The 24,009-nt window shown below is 54.2% G+C and overlaps 2 protein-coding genes across 7 annotated transcripts in view; one reads left to right on the plus strand and one right to left on the minus strand.

Moving 5' to 3' along the window:
* The window catches only part of GRINA (glutamate ionotropic receptor NMDA type subunit associated protein 1), a 595,197-nt gene that overhangs the window by 239,060 nt on the left and 332,128 nt on the right, over positions 1 to 24,009 (minus strand). The gene's annotated exons all lie outside the window — the stretch shown is intronic.
* LOC121928652 (microtubule-actin cross-linking factor 1, isoforms 1/2/3/5-like) overlaps positions 294 to 24,009 on the plus strand; it is a 57,714-nt gene continuing 33,998 nt past the window's right edge. For 2 of the 6 annotated variants that reach the window (XM_042463656.1, XM_042463660.1), the window contains exons 1-8: positions 8,159 to 8,899; positions 10,089 to 10,256; positions 11,874 to 12,046; positions 16,388 to 16,547; positions 18,746 to 18,830; positions 20,113 to 20,354; positions 20,954 to 21,073; positions 21,271 to 21,378. In XM_042463656.1, coding sequence (XP_042319590.1) covers positions 8,186 to 8,899; positions 10,089 to 10,256; positions 11,874 to 12,046; positions 16,388 to 16,547; positions 18,746 to 18,830; positions 20,113 to 20,354; positions 20,954 to 21,073; positions 21,271 to 21,378 — 1,770 coding nt within the window. In that variant the 5' untranslated portion in view covers positions 8,159 to 8,185. Of the gene's footprint in view, positions 964 to 4,474; positions 4,607 to 5,299; positions 5,571 to 5,667; positions 6,254 to 7,943; positions 8,061 to 8,158; positions 8,900 to 10,088; positions 10,257 to 11,873; positions 12,047 to 16,387; positions 16,548 to 18,745; positions 18,831 to 20,112; positions 20,355 to 20,953; positions 21,074 to 21,270; positions 21,379 to 24,009 lie in introns of those variants that run through there. The other 4 variants (XM_042463658.1, XM_042463659.1, XM_042463657.1 and 1 more) reach the window with 4 other exon arrangements.

The following is a 24,009-nucleotide window of genomic DNA, read 5'->3' on the forward strand; positions in this document are numbered from 1 at the left end:
GCTCAACAGCCAAACGGAAGGAAGAAGGGGCTCTGGGCTGAAAAGCAGGAGGGGAGGTTGCAGGCCCTGCTATCAACATATAGAAACACCTTTTGTGCAAGTGACCACTAGTGAGAAGGAGCGGCTCTGAAATGACCCTTGCATCCTACCCAGGAGACTTAGAATTGCAGAGGCACAGAAGGCAACTAGCATCTATCTCTGTCCAGATTGCATCCTGGGAGGGCTAGTAATTCATGGGATCTGCGCCAGCCTCTCTCTCTCTCTCTCTCTCTCTCTCTCTCTCTCTCTGTCACACACACACACACACACACAAGTGCCAAGGAAAATCCCTCTGCAAACTGTGGGCTGGGGAAATCCTCCACTGCTGCCAACAGGAGAATTTGTCTCAATGCAAATTCCAGCTTCAGGATAAGGATTCCGTTTCATGGGAAGCCACTGAAAGAAAACAAAAGAGAACAAGAGTTTTTAGCCAGGAATCAGTTTAGAGTGTGCCCTTGTCGGGGGGCGGAGGGGCTTGAAAACTGCCCCACAGAAAGCCAGGCTGCATGGCTAGCGAACAGAAGGAGCATTTGAGTGAGGCCATTTACATGCCAAACAAATTCTGAATGCCAAGCGGGCCAAAAGACAAGCCAGAAGAGGGGAGGCTGCAGCAGCAACAGCAACTCGTAAATGGCACACATAGGGAAGGAGAAAGGCGATTTGGGCCAGGGCAGCAAGAAATAAGGGCAACCCGTGCCACCTGCCTTGTTGTTCTTGACCTCTACTTATGAGATCCTATGAATAAGAGGCCTCCAAGTCAGGCCTGCTCAGGTATTACGGAGTCAGGGCCGAGGATTCCTTGATGGAGTCTATCCACATGGAGTATGGACTCTCTTTTTGCATCCCTTGTCAGGATGTGCAAGTCAGCACAGTAAATTGTGACTGGATGAAGGTGTAGCCAATGACAGGTGTAACCAGAATAAGGTAAGCCTGCAATTAGTAAATGAGAGAGCAATTGGCCAATTAGGCCAGGTGGCCATCATAGCCAATCTGCAGACTATAACTGTTTTGCAAGTCTGCTGGGTTTCTGGGAGTGTATGTGTGTTGTGTGTTCTCTGTGCTGCTGGAGCACACAGGAATCTGTAGTACAATCCGCCCCACTCACTCAGATCCACCGGGCAGCATCTGTTAAGAGCTCTGGAGGCTAGATTGGTCAATACCACTAGAAGGGCCTTTTCCACCTTGGCCCCTACCCTCTGGAACTCGCTGCCCATTGAGCTCCGTTCAGCAACCTCCCTGGCCCAATTTAAGAAGGGGCTGAAAACGTTCCTCTTCAAGCAGGCTACCCCTGATTCTTTGCCCTGAGAGCCCCTCTCCCCCTCCCCCCCCGTTTAGTAGTTTGTGATCTGGCACAAGTTCTTTTGTTTTAAACGGCATTGTTTTAATCTGTATTGATCGTATTTTTGTATTGTCTGTATTAATCTGTATTGAATGTATATGATTATTGTTGTAAACCGCCCTGATGTTTCGAAGGGCGGTATATAAATAAAGTATTTATTGATTGATTGATTGATTGATTTAGTGCTCTTCACGCTGTCCGACTTTGTTCTCCATGATTGTATATACTGCTGGGACTGGTAATGCTGTTCACTGCTGAGGTAGTATGCTGATGTACTAGAAGCTGTACTATGGTGTGGTACAGACCACCCCTTTGGGATGGCCTGCACCTGCCCCTTTCTGCGGAGGATTGGGGCCAGGGCAGCCTCACCAGCAGCTTTTCCAGGCCACAGAGAAGTGGCAAAATGCTGCTTCCCTGTGGCCTGGAAAAAGGGTGTCCTTGGGGCTTCATGCCTCTGGACACCCCAGGAGCCAGAGCCATGGGAGAAAGGGGCTCTCCCTGGTGTCGTTCCCGCAGCCATTCAGTGGCTGCGGGAACAAGGCACACACCCAGAAGGAGCTCTGTTTTGGAGCTCCTTCTGGCCCCACAGCCACTTTACTATGAGAGTGTCTTCCTTCATGGCAGAGTGGGGTTGGACTGGGTGAGCCTTGGGGTCTCTTCCAGCTCTAGGATTCTATGATCTTGGACTGTGCTTGGCTTTACCTCCTGGAATCTCCCCTTTTTTGTTTGTTTGCTGTTTGGAACTGGACAGATGAGGCAGTGCGTTGCGGTTTGGCTTTGCTTGGACTCCTCCTCACTTGCTTAGGTAGACACTGTCCTCTGCCTGCTCTGGAGCATCTTCTCTTCCTGCCTGAGATGCAGACCCTGACTGCTTGACCTCCAGGAGTGAGCCCTGCCCACATTGGAAAAGGACAGACCCTTCCTCCAGGAGCCCCTGGTCCTCTCTGCCAGAGGAAGAGGAATGTCAGCAGTTGCTGCGTCCTTTAGGAGAGGCCACCTCTGCTCCAAAGGCCAGCTCCCACAAGTAACTCAGGGGCAAACTAGTGATTCCCTGCTCTTTGCTAGTGGCCTATTGCCTTGACTGGTCATGGAGAAATATGCCAATGGGAGTCTGAGCAGATCAGCCAGAGAGGAGAACCATCTTATAGGATTGCCATCTGGACGGAAGGTGCCTTGGCTCTTCTTCGCTGCATGCATTCAGTAACCAGGAGGCTCTTGGGCAGTGATGGCGAACCTATGGCACGTGTGCCAGAGGTGGCACTCTGAGCCCTCTCTGTGGGCACACCTGCTGTAGCCCTAGCACAGTTTGCCAGAGTTTCTTACTAGAAAGCCAGAGGGACGTGGCACTTTGCAATAAATAAGTGGGGTCTGGGTTGCAGTTTGGGCAGTCTGTAAAAGGTTCACCATCACTGCTCTTGGGGATCTGCTGGCTCCAAGAGCGAGAGAGAAAAAACAGGAAAGTGGATTCCACCCATTGACTCTCACAGCCATGCTGAAAGTAGTGGCTGCATTCACACTGCAGAGTCAGGCGACTGCGCTGTGCGATTTGGAGTCCCCTGTGCAACCAACAGAATGGCGTTCACTTGTCTTGAGGGCATTTGGCATCCAGTCCTCTCTGCCTTCTTCAGCAAGCACTTTGGCTGCATTAGAAGAGGCAGGAGATGCTGGGAGACTCGCTGGCAAGCAGTTGGCTTTGGGGTGGAAAGGAGCTGCCAAGGTGGGGCAGCTGCAAAGAGGAGAAGCGTTGTCTTTGTACATGGCAAGGAATGTTCAGCAAGGATGGGGAAGCCATGGGGCCCTTTGTGCAACACTGGAGAGCCCTTGTCGCCTCCCTGGACAAGCCAGAAGACATGCCGTGGTCAGGGGTCTCTGTGTTGGTGTGCCCTGGGTGGTCCCTGGGCCAAGTCTTGCTTGGTGGTCTCAGGCACAGGGCCAGGCCTCTGAATGTGGGCAGGGAAACAGACACTGGTCCATGGGAGAACGAAGTAGTTCTGCAGGTTACTGAGATGCTGTAAGGAAAGCTGAGAACATGAGTGGGAGGGTGCTCATGCGCTGAGAGGAGCGCCAGACACTGACGCCTAAAGAAGGCTTGATGTTTTTAATCTGTTTTTTCCTTTCTAGATGGTAATTTTATCTATTCCTCTTTTAATTGTTATTATCTTAGAATGTACGCCTTGGGCAGGCTTTTATCTACTCCTAATTTTACCAACTTTGTACAGCGCTGTGTATAATTACAGCGCTATAGAAATAAAGTTTAATAATAATAATAATAATAAGGCTGCCCAACCCCAACCCCAACCCCTACTCCTTGAGTATCACCACCAGAGAGGCAGGGTGACCCCAGCAGGTAAACCAGGGCTGGTGCAGACATCCATCTCACAAAGTCTAGCCTCTGGATTATACCATTCACTCTGTCAGCCATGGCCTCCTGGTTGACAGGGAACGCTTACTGCTCCCCTGGATTTCTGGCAGGGCAGAAAGGAGGTCCAGCTTGAGGATAATTAATGCTGGCACATCTATGCCACACTTTGGCCCTGGCAGTTTTGTTGGCTCCTTTGTACATAAATGGCAGATAAGCAGTCGTTCGCTTTCACCTCCTTGGGGATGGAGAAGGAAGGCAGACACCACCGAGAGCCTCCTGAGGGTAGTGATGATGCCAGGGCATCCGTCTGGTTTGCTTCCTAGGGTCCAGAGGGTCTCCAAGGGCTGTGACGGGTCTCTGGCTTTGCCCTTCACAATCTGTATTGCTTCTTTCCAAGAGGTTTCCCCCTTTTCTTTCTAAAAGTTGAGTTCTGTTTCACCAACCCTTTGCCTTCTGAGCCCCTCTGAGCCTGTTGTGCTTCCAGGAGCTCTGAAGGTATACACAAAGTGGACCTCAGGCCAGGCTGACCCTCTCTCCTACCCAGAGAGGAAACACAGCCCCCTCTGCATACCTGAGGTTTCCTAGACTGTTATCATAGGGGAGAGCAGAAGCGTGTCCAAAGAACAGCAGGGTTGGGGGATTGGGCCAGATCTGTATCTCACCTGGGTCAATTCTGGGCAGGGAAGGAGAAGCAGGAGCTGTGTGGAGAATGACCTGACTCTGTTTTTGCTCGCAGGGACTGGCCGAGGGGAGAGTTTAAGGCAGCTGGGTTGGGAGTGCGAGAGCAGCTGCTTTCCCTGCGCCACTGGCTGGACACCTTGGAGGAGAGGCTGCCGGGCCAGCGAGAGCGAGACTCTGCCACAGAGGTAAAGGGCATGCGTGCGTGGGGGTGGGGATGATGATGAGGGTTTCACACACACTTATAATTAATACAATGTGTTTAAAACATAGAATAGATTGACTCTATGGAGGGAGTCATTTTGTCTTCCCCAGGAAGAGGTGCAGAGTCTGGGGGTAGCCTCTGAGAAGAAGGCCTGCCTCACATTCCCACCAGCCTTGCCTGTGAAAGGAGGGCCTCTCCTGAGAAAACCCTCGGGACCAGGCAGGCTGACGGAGGCAAAGATATATGGCCTTTCCGCTGAATTGTGGCTGGAAAGAGACTGACGGCCACCGGAGCTTTTGTCGCAAGGGAAACGTATGGCCTCTAACCAGAGCCAGCTAACAATCCGGCTGCAGCTCTTTGGGCCAAGTTTCCAAACACTCTTCTTCAAAGGCAACCCCATGCCGAGTGACTGGTCAGTTGTGCTCTTTTCGGTAGCCACTGACTCATTTCAAAGCTAATCTCCCAGTCCCCAGGTCTGTTTAGCAATGGTTTCCTCTGCCTGGAGGTTTTTGGTTGACAGTTAATTGAGCCTCCCAGGAGCTGGGCTTACGAGATCATTGCCAGCATCTTCCAAAAGAACTTGGCTTCCTGGTTGTGTTTTAGTATCCCTTGCCTCTCCATCAGCTGGAGTTCCAAACATTCCTGACCTCTTCCATACGCTTCTTCATCTGCCCAGGTCCAGGGGGTGCTCCACTGACCCCCGCCCACGGCCCCAAGCAAACCTGAACTTGTCCTGCCCTGGGCATCTGGACTCCACATCAGATCACCATAGGGTGCCTGAGAAGAATCAGGAGAAACATCTTCTTGACAGATGGCAAGACTTTCCAGATGCCCCCCTCCCCGTCGCCCAGCAGTACTTAAACCACTCTGTTATGGGAATAAACAGGCATTAAATCTCAAGATAAATGAACCAGAGAGGACAGCTCTTGGCTAGACCAGACACAAGGGTAAGAGTGCAGAGCAGTTTTCTTCCACACGGACTGGGCCACTGGTGGCACTTTGGAAAGAGCGGGAGCTGGAGCTGGAGCTGGGAAGCCGAAGCCAAAGGATGAGCCCAGAGCCAGGGCAAAAGAGCCAGCCAAAGCCAAAAGCCAAGCCAGGAGCAAGACAAGGGCTGCAGCTGAGAAGGAGAGACTGGCCTGGGCCAAAGAAGCACAGAGCTGGAAGAGATCTCAAGGGTCATCCAGTCCAACCTACTTCTACCATGCAGGAAGACTTAACCCAAGCCCTGCTCCCTGGGACAGATGGCCATCCAGCCTCTGCTTTAAAACAGCCTCCAAAGAAGCAAACTCCTCCACACTCCATTGAGGCAGCAGCCTCTTCCACTATAGCTCTTATGGCCTTCCTAATGTTGAGCTGATTCTCTTTTCCTGCAGTTGCTCCGACTCCCCAAAGGCCAGTAAACAGGGAGGAGCAAGGCTCAGGTGGACATGGAGGCCCTCTCTCCTCAGCTCTGCCCAGGAGGGTCTGCTGCCCAGCCTGGGGGCCAGAGCTAGTCCTCTGCTATGCTGGGCCGCTTAAAGGGATGGCTGCTCCCAGGTCCTGAAGCTCCTGGCTGGCTCTTGCGAGTCTCCCTACCACCACTCCCATGGCATCCTGGCACAAGCCCTGGCCTGTGGGCTTGCCATAGGTTAGCATCCCTGTTCCTCCAAAAGCCTGTTGCATGACACCAAGGCCCAGTCCCTTTTCTGCCCGGTCAAGAAGAATCATAGAATTGTAGAGTTGGAAGAGACCGCAAGGACCATCCAGTCTGTCCCAGAGCTATCTGGGGAGAAGAAGGAGGTTGCTTACCTGGAGTCTGGCCCTCCGGCTCTTCCTGGAGAGCCAGGTGGGGGCGTATAGTGCGGCAAAGGACTCCTCCTGCCAGGGTGCCCTATTGCCACTAGCAATGAAGCTAGAGGACCGAGTCTGGCAACCCAGCATGTGGCCCTCTCTCTCTCAGTGGTTGTGTGCTGGACTGGCATGGCACCATGGAGGGATGCGGCCGGAGGCAGAGCCTGGCACAGAAAGAGCCTCCCTCCAAAAAAGAGCCACTACTGCTGCCTATTAACCTCAGTCAGCGCTCCAGTGCTGTCCATTAGGACTTTCTTGTCTCCCCCAGGATACTTGGTCACTTCCACAGTCTCCGTCACCTCTGTCACCTCGGTGGTGGAAAGGGGCTTCTTCCAGGCCCAGCTGCCCCCTGGGACCCTCAGTGGGTTCCAGCTGGCCAGTTAACAGGACAGACCCTCGGCATTCCACCTGTGGGCACGGTGGGGGGTTCAGTTTCCATACCAGGCAACGTTTCTGGTGGCCTGCAGCCCACCTTCCCCCTGCCTTCCTGCATGGCTTCACTGCCCTGCAGGGCTGGCCTGGTCAGGGATGGGGGTCCTCCTTCCTTCCTTCCTCGGCCTTCCTCTCGGTCTTCGGTGCCCAGAGAGGCCTGCTGTGGCCTGGCCTCCAAGGGGTTAATGACAGACAGACCGAGAGACACATTCTTAATCCTCCTCAATGCCCCTCTATCCTCCCAGCGCAGCCCCCCCAAATCTTGACGGGCTGCTGCCAGCCCTGAAAGCCTTCCCTCCAGCTGCCTTTTGTTCTGGCCCCGCTGGGCACATGGGCTCCTCCGCATCCCTGAAGGCACAAACTGAAAGGGCCATTCATGCCGAACAAAGCCCGGCAGCGGCCCAGAGGGGACCCTCCGGCTCCCAGCATCTGAGGATGGGGCCGGCTTCTGTGGCCGGGGGGGTTTTTGGGGGGGGGGGGTCCTCTCTGCCAGAGATATGGGGGGGCTGCCCCAGTGTGGCTGGCGCCAGGGATAGGGCGGGCAAGGCCAGGCCTTGGCATCAGGAACCCTTTGCCCCCCGTTGCCCCCTCTTTCCTGGGGGGTCTGCAGTGAGTCTTGGGCGGTGAGCCGGGGGGGGCATGCAGGGCCAGGGGCCCAAAGCAGGCTCTGCATGGGATCAGATCCTGGGAAGCAGAGCTGGCCAGAGCTAAGCCTCCAGACCCTTGGCCCTTTCGGGGAGGAAGGCTGCTGGGGAGGCCTGGCTGGGGTGCTCTCTCCCTGCAGCCCACTGTGAGACTGGGCCTGGGCTGGCTCTGTCATTTGAAGGTGTCTACTTTGAAGCAGAGGCTGGCTGGGGATGCCTTCCTTGATGGCCGGCCGGGCCAGGGCCTTCCTGGCCTCCCTTCCCAAGTGCTCTTCGCCTGGAGGCCAAGGGGACGAGGGCTGCTGCTGGCTGAGCCCGGGGGCGTGGCCTGGGGAGGGGGCGACCCTCCTCCGGGGGATGCCTCGGGGGGCGGCCCCTGGGTTGCCCCGGCAACGCCCGACCCCCGGCCAAGAGCCAAGCCGGCAGCGGAGCCCACGGGGGAGAATGGCGGCGGCGCCCGGGGAGCCGGAGCGGGCTCCCTCCCGGGGCTGAGGGAGGCCCCTTCCCCAGTCTCCCCGCCGCCCGAAGGTAAGGGGAGAGGGAGCCCCTTCCCAGGACTCCCAGGCTCCCCTGGCTTCCCTCCGCCTGCCCCCCCCCCCCCCCCCCCCCCCCCCCCCCCCCCCCCCGACCCTCTCTTGCCCATTGCCCAGGGGATGCCAGGGGCAGCAAGAGCACTGCTGGGGCTTCCCTTCTTCCACTCAGGTGCCCCCAGGCCTCTTCCCAGCCAGAGGGCAGAGGGGCTGCGGATGATGCTGGGGCCCTTCGCCTCCCCCCCCCGGCCTTCCAAAAGCAGATCCTCCTTCACTGCTGCCTGGAGGTGCCCTTCTCAGCCCCCTGGCTCTGGGGCCAGGGAAGGTGGCAGCTCCTCTTCCCTTTCAGGTGGAGGCCGGCCTCTGTCCCTGGCCATGGGCAACTCCGGGGCCAGACCCAGCTGCCTGGGGGAGAAGAGCCGGCGGTCGGAGGACTTCCTGAAGGACCTGGGCCTGGCCGACGGCCTCTCGGAGAAGCCCCCCCTCAGCCCCGTGCTCATCCAGAAGGGCTGGAACGCCGCCGCCGCCGCCGCCGGGCAGCAGAACAAGGTGGACGTCCAAGTGCCGAAGCCCCTCCTCAAGGCCCAGCTGGAGGCGGCAGTGGCGGCGGCGGCGGCGGCGGCTGGAGGGGCCTGGAGCCCACTGAGGGTCCCGGGGGGCAGCTGGGCCTGGAAGCCCCTCACCACCACTGAGGTGACCGAGGTGACCGAAGTGACTGAGACCATCGTGACAGAGATTGTGGAAGTGACCGAGTATCCCGGGGGAGACAAGAGCCAGGAGCCCATCGTCACCCGGACGGTGAAGGTCCTGACGGACGGCGCTGGAGCCCTGTCTGAGGTTAAGAGGCGGCAGTAGCAGCTTCTTTTGGGAGGAGGACCAGGACTCCAGGCACCTCCCCACTCTTTTCCTGCTGGGCATCCCTGACCCAGAGGGTCCCTGGACACTATTTGTCTGGACGTCAAAGGACTCCCTCTTTCTGACCAAAGGGACCCCCAGGACCAACCCCCTGATGTCCAGACTTTGCTGCCCCTGACCAGTGGCATCACTAGGGGGGTGCAGGGGGTGCGGAGCATACCAGGATGCCAGTCCATCACACAACTGCTGTGAGAGGGAGGGCCACACGCCACATGGGTTGCCAGGCTCAGTCTGCCCACCTACAGATGAGAATGCTGTCCCACCTTACAAGGCTGTGCAGAGCATTGTTGCTCTTGTGTGCTCCCAAGTCGTTTTTGGCGTACAGGGACCTTAAGCTGGCCCTTTCATAGGGTTTTCTTAGCAAGCTTCTTCAGAGGAGGTTTGCCTTTGCCTTCTTCTGAGGCTGAGAGAATGTGATACTGAGAGAATACCTGTGAGACCCAGGAGTTTATCACACGAAGGAGTTTGGGGGTTTACCCCATGAATAGCCCAGAAAAAATCGCCTAATTGCACATAATGGTTTCACACAGCATTGCACAAAACCCGCCATTAAAGTGGCCACAAAGAAGCATTAACGCACATCTTTTTACTTTCGGGATTTCAGCAACAACGCATTTCCAGCATCGCTTTATTTGCACAATTGCATGTGATAATCATTAGTACAATTACTTGCCATTTCCGCTTCATTTGCGAGATGCTTTAAATGCGCTTTAATCGCTCTTTAATGCCAAAATCAGTCCCAGTGTGATAAACTCCTCAGAAAAAAAGAAGTGTGAAAAGGCTTTTGGCGTTTAGGAAATGCAGCGTTTCCACTGCCCCCGGCTGGGCTGGGGTCTGCAGCAAAGCCATCTTGGGCCAGCAGGGCCTTGACCTGTCCTCACACACACAGACACACTCTTACAGAGGGCCCCGGTCACACTGGCTTGGCTGGGAGAGAGAAAGTCAGGACAGACCCAGCTCTTTGCTGGGGGCCTAAGAGGGAGAGACCCAGTCCCTTCTTCCACACGTTTGGGGCTGGGGTACTTGCTGGTGAAAGCTGGCACATCCCTCCCGCTGGGGCTTAAGAGGGAGAGAGAGCGTCCCCTGAGGCCTGCCCTGCTTCCCTCCCCAGGTGACCACTGCCTTCCTTGGACCCTCGTGGAGCAGCGACCAGGCCGCCCAGCAGGAGACCCTGGGGAAGCTGCTCACTTGGGTCAGAGAAATGGAGGACCTGATGGCCAACCAGAAACCACCCTCCTCCGAGGCCAAGGTGGCAAAAGCCCAGCTGCAGGAGCAAAAGGTGAATCCTCTGGGCCTGGCTGGGTGGGCTTTGGCTTTGGGGTGCCCCTGCTGTGGGGAGTCCTGGCAGGGGTTTGCCTTTGGAAACGGAGGAGGGAACGCTCCCTCGGAGGGTGGTACATTCTCCTCCTTGGAGGTTTTTAAACAGAGGCTGGATGGCCATCTTTCCCAGGGAGGGCTTGGATGGTGTCTTCCTGTATGGCAGGATGAGGATGGATTGGATGGGCATCCAGTTCAGTAAATCTATGAGGCTTCTCCTGGAGGAAGGGTCTCACCATCAGGGTCTCTGGGGAGGCAGAGTGAGGAAGGAAGGCAGGAGCATCTTGAAGAGGGCAAGACTTCCTGGGGAGCCCCCTGCAAAGGAGCACGCATAGGCGTTTGCACATTTCCACACTCATCCCTACCAGCTGAAGGGGGGGGGGGAGGAACGGAGGGAGGCCTGGTATGGACTGGCCCTTTGAGCATTCCCAGGGCCTGGGGCCTTGGCGGCTCCCTCTTCTTCCCAGGCTCCACAGAGCAGGGGCTCGGTGTTTGAGAGCGTCTGTCCACTTCTGCCTTTCTTGCCAGAGAAAAGGGCTGCAAGGCAGTGGTCCATCAAGCAATATGCACCAAAGGACCTGATTCATGTCATGGCAAGGCAGGAGAGACTAATGCATAGAACTAATTGTTTGAGTGGGAACGGCCCTTAGAAGTCCAAACACAAAGTGCTAGGATAACAAACTGAAAAACAAGAGAAGAGTCAGCGACAGAAGGTAAGGATGAGGAGAAGAGTTAGGGAGGAAACCCATGCTGGAAGAGAGGCACAGACCAGTGCAGAGGGAGAGCTGCCGGCAGGCAGGGAAGGAGGCCTGGCCGCAGTGGCTAAAGAAGCGGCACTCTGCTGTCTGGAAGGAGTCGAGTGCCTGAGTCCGGCCGCTTTCTGAGGCTGCGTTTTTCTTTCAAGCAAATCCCTCTTCTCTACAGCTTGAGGAGTGACATTTGCACAAGTCCCTCCTAGTAATGAGATTCTTGAGATGCTGGAATCTTGGTCCTTGGAAGGATGGCCGGGGTGTGTGTGTGTGTGTGTGTGTGTCGGGGGCTGGATTTAAAAAGTCACAATACAGTTTAGAAATAGCTACGACTGGACTATTTGTCTCTAAGTAGATTCTGGGCTTTCTTCACAGAGCTCTGGAGAGGTGGGCTGTATTGTTATGGGCCAGATGTGGGAGGGGATCTTCTGCTTTTACCCACCTTGTCTGTGGGATATGCCAATCTGGAGGAAGGAGGACAAGCTCTGGGAAAGCCCGAACAGCCATGGTGGCTTGGAAGTCATTCCTGCCCTTTCTTTCAGACCTCTTTCCCTCTGCTTACTTTGTCCAGGAGCCAATGACTTTGGCAGCACCTGCTTTCTCTACTGGAGGGGGAACTGTCTTGTGGTGGAGTGGGGGGCAGACGGGGAATACGAAATGGGGAGGGGGGCCGGCCAGGCAGGCAGGGGAATGTCAGGGAAATGGTGCCGCTTCAAGGCGATCCCTCAGGGGTGCTGCAGAAGGAAGAGTGGCTGCGGAGAGAAAAGCAGCCCCCAAGTAGAAGAGCGCAACGTTAACCTGCTGCCACCTTATTCCTTCCTCCCCAACAGCTTTTAAGGCGGCTGCTAGAGGAGCGCCGGTCCCTCGTGGAGCGCCTTCTGCAGGAGAAGCCACAGGTGCCGCCCGAACCTGCCAGCAGCATGACAGAAGGCTGGGAACGGAGCAGAGTCCTCTCCAGCCTCCAGGAGAAGTGGACCTCGCTGACCCAGGAGGCTGAGGCCAGGTGAGTGGCAAGGGCCAGTTCCTCTCGGGAGGATGAGGCCCTGTTCCTGGCCATCGTCCAGGAGGCTGTGGGCATCACACAGAATGTGCAGGGGCTTTGTAGCCCACCCAGGGGCCACCTTTGTTTATCTTGCACCACCAGCGGCACTTCACAAAATGTCCCTTTGAGATGGAGGAGGGAGCTGGTGAATCCCTTCAGCAGAGAACTTTGGTGAGGCAGAAACCTAGAAGAGAATGAGGAGCCTCCACTCCTAGTAAAAGGATCAGACTGTCATCTTTTAAAAAGCCATAAAAAGACGTTTACAAGCTCCAGGAAAAGAGCTTCCAGCTCAACATTAGGAGGACCTTCCTGACAGTAAGGGCTGTTTGACAGTGAACATACTCCTTCCTCGGAGATTTTGGTGGAGTCTCCTTCCTTGGAAGTCTTTAAGCAGAGGCTGAATGGCCAACTGTCAGGGATGCTTTGATTGGGAGTTTCTGCATGGCAGAATGGGGTTGGACTGGATCAGGGCCCTTCTTGGGGTCTCTTCCAACGCCATGATTCTATAATTCTATGATTCTACTCCCAATCTTGTGCATAATACATGGGTTCAGGTTCTTAAGGTAGGTAGAAAGAAGAAGAAAAATCCACATGTTAGGTCAAAGTAGATCTGAGCTGCTCAGGAGAGAGGTCTCCGTTTGCATCCTTAATGGAGGAAGAGCAAGCATGGAGTGAGAAGGGTTTCTCAGAGACCAAGGAGATGCGTACCTGCCTCAGGAAGAATGAGATGTGTGTAAACACATAAACAGGCCAGATGTTCTTTCCCCTGGACCTCCTCCAGTTTGTAAAAGTGGTGGTGGGGCAGCTGGCCAAATGGGTGAGTTGGGTAGCAAAGGCTTTTTGCACGAGGGCCCTCAGACTATCTGAAAGGCCGTATCTCCAGATACCAACCTGCCCATGCTCTAAGATCTTCAGGGGAAGGCTGTCTCTCGGTGCTGCCACCATTTCAGGAGACAGGGCCTTTTTGGTGGAAATTGAATGGTTTTTTAAGTTACTATTTCTGGAAGCCACTTTGGACCCCACTCCAGGAGAAAGGCGATGAAATAGATAAACAGGGCACATTCCCACTGTACTACAAGAGTTTGTGGGGGAAGTCACATTTTTCCTGAGCTGCTCCGTCTTGGATGCATGTCTCGCCAGTCCTCATGCAAAGCGTTGTTAGTTGTGACTGCGTCTCAACTTGAGGGATTTCTGGGTGAGCTGGATTACCTAGATCCCTTTCATTCTGGCTTCAGACCCGGGCAATTTTCATTCCCTTGCTGGATGATCTGCCCCAGACAGAGTGCGGGACATGTGTCCCTGTTGGTTCTGCTGGACTTCTGGGCAATGACCAGTGCTACTGAGTGGGGACCTCCTCCTTTGGGCACCTTAGAGGGAGAGAGGGGCCAAAATCCTCTGTCTGGACTTCAGCCAGGGCGAGACTCCATTCGGTCAGCATAAGGACCTTTCGGGGCAGGAGGGGCTTGGCAGTGCAGGGGGATCAGAAGAGGAAGCCCTCCTTGTGGCCAGAGGAAGATGCCCAGCCCGCTCCAGAAGTGCTCAGAGGCCAATAGGGCCCTCCTATGCACCCCTCTTGCCGCCTTAGTGCACAACCATTTTACTCTGCCACCCTTCTGCTATCTATGCTTGGCAGGATTGGGGCATTGCAGGCGCTGGTTTCCCGGTGGGTCCCATCGTTCCTTCTCCTCAGTGGCAGGGCCTTAGCATCTTGCTGCTCACCTTGTTTGATCTAGAAAATACTGCAGGGCATCATTCAGAGTTTGGGGGATAAACATCACCATTATACGGATGTCACCCACGTCCATCTCCTTTTTCAATCTAAATCCAAAGAGTCTGGTTTAGTTCTTTGTCAGTAAAGGCCCAGATAAGGAGAGCAAATTGCAATTCACTTTACTGAGACCAGTTCTTGGCTAGTGGAGAGGCAGATCAAGGAACAGGGATTCCATCTGTGCTTTTCATTCCCTTCCAAACGCCAGGTTTGCTGTTTGCGTGGATTGTTGGAAACAGCCGTGAACCTGGACGTCCACACTCCAGTTAAAATTAGTGCATCGGCTGCCCTTGTCCCCAGCTCAGTGGCCACTTTAGTGACCGACTTCTTAGTTACATTCTGTTTTTACTCCTGTGTGGCGCTGCCTTTATAAAGTATTTGCAAACTTCACACGGTCCAGAGTGCTTTGGCCGGACAGTGGACAGAGGCTGTTTAGGAGGAATGATGGTTCTCTTGCTGCCACAAACAGCTCTCCGGCTGTTGTTTGGTTCCCAGGCCCAGAGCCGAGTGCGGGTGGTGACTTCTAAAAAGAACCCCCTGAGACTTGGGATGTAGGCTAGTTCATATTTCTTTCTTATGACTCTTGACATAAGGTCTTTTCAGGGATGCCTTTCTCTCAGTCTTGCTGCAGTCCTTAGAGCAGGGGTAGGCAACCTGCGGCCCGCGGGCCGGATGCGGCCCGGCGAGGCCTTGGGACCGGCCCCAGCCTGGTCCTGCTGGTGATTGCCGCTGGGGCCTTTGACGTCTCGTGCGAGGGGCATAGTGGGGCAATTGTCTATAGAAGCCTCAGAAACATGCATTTATCTTAACATTTTTAAAAAATCATCAATTTTTTTCATGTGTCCTCCATTTTTTATTTTAAAAGTGCCCTCCATTTGAAAATTTTATCCTACATTTGTCCCAGTTTATTTATTTATTTAATTTTTAAAAAATTATTTAATTATTTATTTTTTGGCTTTGGCCCCCCAGTCTTCTGAGGGACAGCAACCCGGCCCCCGGCTCAAAAGGGTTGCCTACCCCTGCCTTAGAGGCACGTTTGGTGGGAACTTGAGAGAGGACCTTCCCCGGGGTATTCCCAGCCTCCGGAAGTCCCTGCCCAGGGAACCAGAAGGACCCCTTTATTATAAAATCCAACGATCGAAGCGGCTTACGCTACAAATATCCATACAATACAATAATACAAACATGGGACAAAGGCCTTTCGATTCAGATCAGTTTTTCACCTTTCATTTGGGCAGCTCTCCAAGAGCGCTCTGGATGGCTGCGTGCTGTTTTTGGCTATTCATTGGTGTGTTTTTAATCTGTTTTTACGTTTCATTTGTCTTCAGGTTTTGTTTCTGTTGCCTGCCTTAAGTGCCGTTTTCTGGCAAAATACGCCTGTTTCTGTTTGTTTTTCTATTTAAATAGTCATAACTGTTTCTTCAGGGGCTCCTGTATGTAGAAGTCTCTGTCTTCCCTTGTCCTCCTCCTTCGTGGTGTGTTTCCTCTTTTCTGCCGGCTCTCTTCCCTTCCCTTGGAATTTGTCCCCTGGCCTTGGACAGCCTTCTTAAGCAAATAAGTAGACCGAGAGCAGACCTGGGTTCCTCCTGTCGCAGGCGAGATGCGCAGAGTGCGCTTGTGCCGTGGGAGGCGATTAAGTTGAGGCCACCACCAGGCTCCATGTGTGACAGAGGTCCAGGGAGTCTCTCACAGGACAGAGGTCACAGTGCTGCCCAACAGGGTCTTCTGGGAAGGAGAACTGCGTATTCTGGGGAGCTGGACTGCTTGGATGGCATGCTGTGACTGTCGTGAGGGGAGCTGTGGATGCACTGCCGGTGACCCTCACACGTGCCATTATTGTGCAAAGGGGCAATTGTGGGAAAGTGTGCTCTGACACGCCTTCTGTCTGGGCTCCTGGTTTGAGTTAAACTCCTTATCCAAAGCCGCTTCCATGCTGAGCCCTTCCTTCCGGTCCTCATCCAGACTCAGGAGCCATTAGCACCTTCTGCCTCCCGTCTGGGATCCTGACCCCCACCTCCTTGCTTGCCCTGCCTATGGGGGGGGCACTAGCTACTCCACCTGCTCCATCGAGCTGTCCCTAGCCCACTTGCTCCCCACCATCTCCTCCCAAAACTGGACCCCAGTGTCACCCAGGAGCAGATGATGCTCCTTGAACTCTGTCCTGACTTTGCTTTCTGGCATTGTAGCCCTCCCCCCGCATGGTGTTCATGGCTTCCCCTTGGTCTTGGCCAGAGGGTTCCTGCCTCAATGGGCACCTGTGGAGGAGGATTTCTGCTCTGACAGGTGAAGGGCCTCCCTTCCCATTGCTGTCCCCTAGCCTTTGGCCACATCTACCCCTATCACCAAAGGCCTTCCTTGAGCAGCTCTGTGACCATGTGCCTGTGTGGCCTGGGCAGGGCAGGAGGGGGTCTTCTGGGAAGGAAGGCTTCTCCAAAAAGGGCCTCTATGGATGTTGTTGGGGCAGAGCAAAGGTGGCTGGGAGGCAACCCAGCTCCTCTTCTGCCCTCCCTCCTTAGTGCCCCTTCTTCCAACAGGCACAACTCCCTGGAACAGATCCTTCCGGCCGCTCACGCCTTCCAGGGGTCAGTGGACTCTTTCCAGGACTGGCTTGGCCTCACAGAGAGGGAGCTGGCTCAGCTCTGGAGAGCCAACGGGAGCCTCAGCCTCGCCCAGGAGGCCTGCCGGCAGGTCCAGGTATGATGCGTCTGCCCCAGTGCTTGACCTGCTAGAAGCAACAGAGAGGGCAGAAGGGTCCGGCAAAGCAGGAGGATGGTCCCCAGCAAGATTGCCCCCCTGGCAGGCAGACATAGGAAGGGAGAGGCAAGGCAAGGCAGTGGGATGTGTGTGTGGATGGGCTGCATATGATGGTGGTAGGAAGAGGAAGGGGGGAATACTCTCTCTTTGAACTGGGAGACACACCACCCTGTCACCCGCCATCTCTGCAAGGGACAAGGAGAGTCAGAAAAGCTAAAGCGCAGAACGAACTCAGGCTTGCTAGAGAGGTTAAGAACAATAAAAAGGGCTTTTTTGGATACGTCCGCAGCTAAAGTAAGAAGAAGGAAAGGGTAGGTTCACTTCGTGGAGAAGATGGCAAAATGCTAAGAGAACACAGAGAAAAGGCAGAATTCCTCAAGACCTTCTTTGCCTCCGTCTTCTCAGAAAAGGAAAAGGGGCTCAACCTGAGGATAATGGAGCAGAGGACAGAATCAGTAAAGAGATAGTAGAGGAACACCTTATTAATCTAAATGAATTTAAGTCTCCTGGACCAGATGAACTCCATCCAAAGGTATTAAAAGAACTGGCAAATGTCATATCAGAGCCATTGGCAATAATAGTCTTTGAGGACTCCTGGAGAAGAGGAGAGATCCCAGCCGAATGGAAGAGGGCAAACGTTGTCCCCATCTTCAAAAAGGGGAAGAAAGAGGATCCCAACAATGATCCTCCAGTTAGTCTGACATCAATCCCAGGAAAGATTCTGGAGCAGATCATTAAACAGAGAATCGTTCACAGATAAAATTACCAGCTTGAAAGATGAAGGGAATGCTGTGGATGTAGTATATCTTGATTTCAGTAAGGCCTTTGACAAGGTTTCCCGAGACATTCTTGCAAACAAGCTTGTAAAAGGTGGGCTAGACAAGGCAATGTTAGATGGATTTGTCATTGGTTGACCGGACAAACCCAAAGGCTGCTCAACAATGGCTCCTTTTCATCCTGGAGAGAAGTGACCAGTGGGGTGTCCAGTGGGGCTCTGTCCTGGGCCCAGGGCTATTCAACATCTTTATCAATGACTTGGAGGAAAAAATTGGGGGAATACTTATCAAATTTGCAGATGATACCAAATTAGGAGGAATAGCTAATGCTCCAGAGGACAGGATCAAGATTCAAAATGACCTGAATAGACTAGAAAGCTGGGCCAAAGCTAACAAAATGAAATTCAACACAGAGAAATGTAAGGTATTGCACTTAGGGCAGAAAAATGAAATGCACAGATATAGGATTATGGGGGACACCTGGCTGAATGAAACTACGTGTGAAAGGGATCTAGGGTCCAAGTAGACCACAAGTTGAACATGAGTGAACAGTGTAATACGCCAGATAATAAGGCCAATGCTATTTTAGCCTGCATCAATAAAAGTATAGTGTCTAGATCAAGAGAAGTAATAGTGCCACTCTATTCTGCTCTGGTCAGGCCCCACCTAGAATATTGTGTCCAGTTCTGGGCCCCACAATTCAAAAAGGACATTGAGAAACTGGAGCCATGTGTCCAAAGGAGGGGAACGAAAATGGTGAAGGGTCTGGAAACCATGCCCTATGAGGAACGACTTAGGGAGCTGGGGATGTTTAGCCTGGAGAAAAGAAGGTTAAGAGGTGATATGATAGCCCTGTTTAAATATTTGAAGGGATGTCATATTGAGGAGGGAGCAAGCTTGTTTTCTGCTGCTCCAGAGACTAGGACCTGGAGCAATGGATGCAAGCTCCAGGAAAAGAGATTCCAGCTCAACATTCGGAGGAACTTCCTGAGAGTAAGGGCTGTTCAACAGTGGAACAAACTCCTTCCTCAGAGTGTAGTGGAATCTCCTTCTTTGGAGGTCTTTAAACAGAGGCTGGATGGCCATCTGTCAATGGGGATGCTTTGATTTGGATTTCCTGCATGGCAGAAGGGGGTTGGACTGAATCAGGGCCCTTGTGGTCTCTTCCAACTCTATGATTCTAAGAGGTTCCCTGCTGACCCTCAGGCCACCACTACCACTCCCGTGGAGCCAAGCCCAGGGTCCAGAGACCCCTCAGATGTGGCCTTTCTGCAAAGGCCAGGGTGAAAGAGTGGGATGGGGGCTGCTGCAGTCAGTTAGGGATGAGCCCTTGCAGCCCCTAAATGGTTTCTTTTTCTCCAGGATCTGTGTGAGGAAATACGCTCCAAGGCAGCTGAGCTGGACCGGGCCCTGGAAGATGGAGAGCGCCTTCTGGAGATGGTCTCAGGCAAGTGGGACAGGCAGGTGGCCCTTACAAGGCCGAGTAGCTGCTTCTTCCAGCCGTCAGAATGTAGACCCATGCAATATGAGGGAGCTGGTGGTTGGTGAGTGCAGCAAAAGGGGGTGGCTTGGTTCAGTGGGCAGGAGTGACCCCCCCCCCAGATCTTCTGGCGGCAGAGCAGGCCATCTCTGGAAAGCCAAAAGACATTCAAGTTCCAGAGAGCCCTGCAGTGCCTGCCCAACACTGGGCTAGGGGACCCCTGAGCCCACTCCCAGGGCTTGGCCACCCCAACGCTAGTGACATCTCCCCTTCCCTCCAGGAGCATATCTGGCAGAGGTCAGGACTTCCCTGCTTTCCCTTTGCAGAGGGAACCAGAAACCCTGGGACACAAAGGTTGCTCTCAGGCAAACAAGGTCCCCAGCGAACAAGGTGCTGAACATGATCCATCACTTCTTTGCCCCCCTTGTCCCCCTTGAGCTTGTCACTCCTCTTATTGCAAGTAAACAGCAGCTTTGGAGTGAGGGGCTGGGGCTGTTCTCACCCTCCATCATTGGATGGAGGAAGACATTCAGGGGCTGGCGTCCTGTGTTGCTCAAGGGCCCCAAAATAGCCCCTTTGCCCCCTCTTACTCCTCTCCTTTCCACCTGCCACCACCTCCTCCTCCTCCTCCTTCTGCCAGCCCAGGATGGGCTCCTGTGTGCCTCTTGGGAACAGGGCTCAGGCTCAGCCAAGCTTCTTCTGGAATGACCCTTGGCTGACAACAATCACAGCTCCCCACCCCAAGAAATGCTCCCCCCGGCCACTGCTGAAGCCAAATCCTTCAGGGATTTTATAAGATAACTCCTTACTGCAGAGTTCAGGGTGCAGCTGAAAGAAAAACATTGTCTTCTGGAAAATACATGTGTTTTTTTTGCTTGCACTGGAAACAAATGCCACAGTTTTTTATCTGTCACCCACTGCATATGCCTCACACCTTCTTCAAAGGCACACCTCCTATTCCCACCACCTCCTGCCCCCCAAGGAGACAACGGCCCTGTCCCACCATTGGAATGGCTGCTGCTTCCCAAGGCTTTGCTGGCTTCCCCACTTGAGCATTTCCCAGCTGCTGCCCACATCTGCCTCTCCTAGTATAAGGTGGCCAAGTCAGTCTAGCTTCTCTTCTTCTGTATCAGCCACAGCCAAAATGGCACAGAGCAGGCCCAGGCCCTCTCCTGAAGGCTTCTTGGGGTGGGAGGGGGTGTTGCAGCTGATGCTCCAGGGCTGGGCTGATGCTGCGCTGCCCTTGCAGGGGAGGAAGCCCACCTCGTCCAGGAGAAGATGGACTCCCTGCGGATGCGTTTCCTGATTGTGAGCCAGAACAGTGCCGACATCCTGCAGCGCCTGGAGCAGACCTTGGAGGCCTCATCGCGGCTGGAGCCTGCCCAGGAGGATCTGGCCCTCTGGCTGGCCCGCATGGAGAAGGAGCTCTCCTCTCAGGGCTGCCCACAGGGAGACAAGCCCAGCCCTATCTCCCTGGCAGACAGAGAGAAGGTAATGGCAGGGCAGCGCGGGGGTCCATCTGTCTCCCGTTCCTGCTGCCCAAAACAGCTGAGTAAAGCACAGCAGTGGATGGGAAGTGAGGGGCAGTCCCCTGGGCTGGCTTGACCCATTTGCTCCTCTCCTTTCCAGTGCTGCCTCATCCCCCAGGAGGAGAGGGTCAGGTAGGGCAGTTCAGTGACAGCGATCCTGGGAGGCAGGGGGCGGATATGGAAGCATAGGGCTGCCTCGTCCGCCTCTGCCTAGCGTGGGCCCTCTTCTGTGGCCCTGAGCATTCTCCGCTGAGCCTTTTGGGAGAGGAGCCTTCAACAGCCAGCTGCAGGCTGAACTGTCTTGGGCCTGTGGGATTCAGAGCCTCTGGGGCTCAGCCCTTTCTCCTCCCTGTGCCTGGCAGGGGATTTCTTTGATGGCCAGCTGGTCACTGTTGTCTATGTGTGGGGAGATGCTAGGCCCCCCTCAACACACTATTGGGGAGTGGAAGGTGTGAAAGAAGAAAGCCCCCTTGGATCAGACCCCCTCCCCACAAACACACACATACGACTGGCCCAAGACAGCCCTTCCACACCCCCATGAGGTCTCTCCTTCTCTCTCAGCTTGAAGCAGCTCTGCGATCAGAATTGGACCAGACTTCCCACCTCAGCACCCAGCTGGATGCGCTGGGCCAAGTGCGCCTGGAGGCCCATGCCATCCGCTTGCAGCTTGAGGACCAGAAGGTTGGTGCAGGGGAGAAGGGGCCACACTGGGAGGGCGGTTGGCAGCCATGAGCCCCAGTGCTGGTTTCAGGGGAACCCAAGGGCTCCCAGCCCATGCCACTCTGCCCAGAGTGATTCTGACAGGAACTCATTCCTGAAACCGAAAGCTGAAGGGAGCAGCTGCCATGTCTCTCCTCTCCTTTTCTCCCCGCACCCAGCTGGTTTCGGCAGAGATCATGCACCACCAGGGCCTTGTGGAACGGCTTGTGCCCATCGCCAGCCTGATGCTCAGCTTCTGTCCTCCAGATGTGCAGCAGCAGCTACAGGTGAGACAAGCGGGAGAAGTTGGTCTCTGTGTGTGTCTGTGCATGTGTCTTGAGTGCAGCCAAGGAGGTGAGTGAAGGTAGCCTTCTGCAGTACCCCATTCGACTGACCGCTGTGCACCACTACTGTGCCCCCCACTCCCCTCTCCTTCTTCCCTCTAGCCATGGTGAGTTTCTGAGTTGACCCCAGGTCACAAGGTGGGACCAGATGTGCTGAGCCCACCTCATCCCAGCCCCACATCCCTGAATGCAGTGGCTCAGACCCAAGGATTTCCCCTCTACCCCTTAGTTTGGCTTGGTTTAGCATCAGAGTGGGTGAGCAGATAAGAGACATGCAGTGTGTGTGTGTTCCTATTAGCCCAGCAGCCTTGTCTTGTTCATGGAATCCTGATATCAGCCCCCATTGGCAACCCACTGACATTTCCCCCTCACTACTACTGTTTTCCTACCCCTGACCCCCTGAAAGTTTTCCAACAGGGAAAGGTGGGAAATCTGTTCCATGCCTTTAGGTTGGCAGCTCAAAGAGCTGTCTGTCTGGAAACTCCCACCTCTCTCTGCAAGGCAAGAGCAAGACCCTTCTTTTCACTCTCCTTTCCCCAGCAATTTAGGACTATGATCAGTAAAGGCAGAAATGCTGGATTCCTTAAAGCCAAGCAGGGCACGTTGTCCAGAGGCAGAGCAAAAGACACAATGCACAGGAGGCCATTGAACCCGTGGCCCACCCTCCTGTCCCCCATTGAATGGGGCTGTCTGAGGAGCGAGGCAGACCAGGTCTGGGAGGGACTGGCTGCAGCTGTGACTTTGCTCTCCTCATAGAGATATGCCATGTCATCAGGAGTGTGCCAGTCCAGAGATCAGTGAAAGGCTCCATTGCCCTTTGAGAGATGCCCAGGCATAGGTTAGGCTGGTAACCTTTCTAGTCAAGCCTCAACCCCAATCCCCCCCCCCCCCCCCCCCCCCCCCCCCCGGCCCGCTGGCTAGTAAAATCCATTCCTCTGACCTGACAGATCAGTGAATCTATAGAGTGCCACTAAACTCAAATTCCGCAGAGAAGTGGGAGACTGCAGAAGGATGGAGCCTTTGCCACCTCTGTGCAGCTGGCCGTCACCTTCACCTGGGGTCCTGACCCACCCTCATTGCTGTGTGCCCCATCACCCTTTCCCTTTTTCACATGGCCCTTGGAAACCTCTCCTGATGGAGGTTCTTCTGGCTAACGAAGCAGAAGGCAGGGAAGGAAGGAGCAGGGGCATTTCCCCCTGGAGAGGATGCCGCCTGACCTCCCTGACCCTAAGTAGGCTAAGTCCTGGAATGAGAGATCATGCAGAGCAGCGGAAGGAAAGAATTCTGCCTTTGGCACTGGCCGGCTGCAGCTGCTGGTCAGCATTGGCACTATGGGGTTGGCAGCTTGGGCCCAGCTTAGTGTGAGGCAACTTCCTGGATCCCTGCCTCCATTCTTTTTCTGTTTCTTTTTGGGTGGCTTGGTATTGGCATGGCTCCTGCTGGTGTTGTTGACAGCCCAGATGACATAGAGAATTGGGAAATTGCTTTCTTTAGGGACAAATTTAATAATACTAAAAAGGCACAAATGGAAATTTAGTACACTGAGATGCAACATCACAGCAAAAACACAACATTACAAAGGCTGACTAAAACACAAAAGGATTATAATACAAACCCAGGTCAGAAAAGAACCGGCCAGAAGCGGAGGGCTGACATCCTGCCTGGTGATGTCCAGTTGTGATGCTGTAATCCAACAACCAGGAGTAAAACAACTTGCAGGCCTGTGGATGCATGGACAAAGGGGGAGCTTTGACCACTGCAAAAACGGGGTTTCCTTGTTAGACATCTCCTGCTTAGGACTTCCATGTGAGAAGGCCTTGCCGGCTGGAGGAGGACTATTTTAGTGACCTCTTGAAGGCATGCACCCTTCCACGAGCCCTAGTCACAGAAGGAAAACTCTGATCCCAAACCCGGGCGGATGGTGCTCGTCTAACCCTGCAAGGTCAACCATCTAAGAGAAGGAAACTCTAACCAAACCTACGACCCGAGGACCTCGCTGCCACTGTCCATGCTTGTCAAGGCCTCAGCAGTCGAACCTCTGGTTTAAAGGATGAAGCCAGTTCTGTGCACACTGCGCTCCACCAGAAAAATCCATTGCACTGGCTCCAAGGACGCATCCAATTTCTGAAAAAGCCCTGTAGCGATAGGTGAGGAACGTAACGGCAGGGGTAAAGATGCACTGGAAGCCGCAGACCCAACCCTGCATGCAGGTGGTTCAGGACTTTGGTCGCTCAAGACTGACCGGGGATGATAGTCTTGTTTGGCAGCATCCTGAATGATCAAGCAGCCTTTTTTAAGGAGAGCACTGCTGGCTCCATATGGAGAGGGGCCTAGAAAAGGTGGCCTAAAGAAAGCTCATCCCCAACAACCCGGTTGGCTAGCCGCGGTCAACGGGAATCTTCTGATGCGGTCAAACAAAGACAAAGAGACAAAGGCACACACCAGGCTCCAAAGGTGCAAATAGATTAACGCTTCCATGCTGGAACATCAGAACCATGCAAGATTCTGCAGACAGTGGACGTCCTGAGCATCGTTCTGCTCTAATATCCCATGAACTGTCACGACTTAACATCA

This window comes from Sceloporus undulatus, chromosome 4 (genome assembly GCF_019175285.1).
Source record: "Sceloporus undulatus isolate JIND9_A2432 ecotype Alabama chromosome 4, SceUnd_v1.1, whole genome shotgun sequence".
NCBI lineage: Eukaryota > Metazoa > Chordata > Lepidosauria > Squamata > Phrynosomatidae > Sceloporus > Sceloporus undulatus.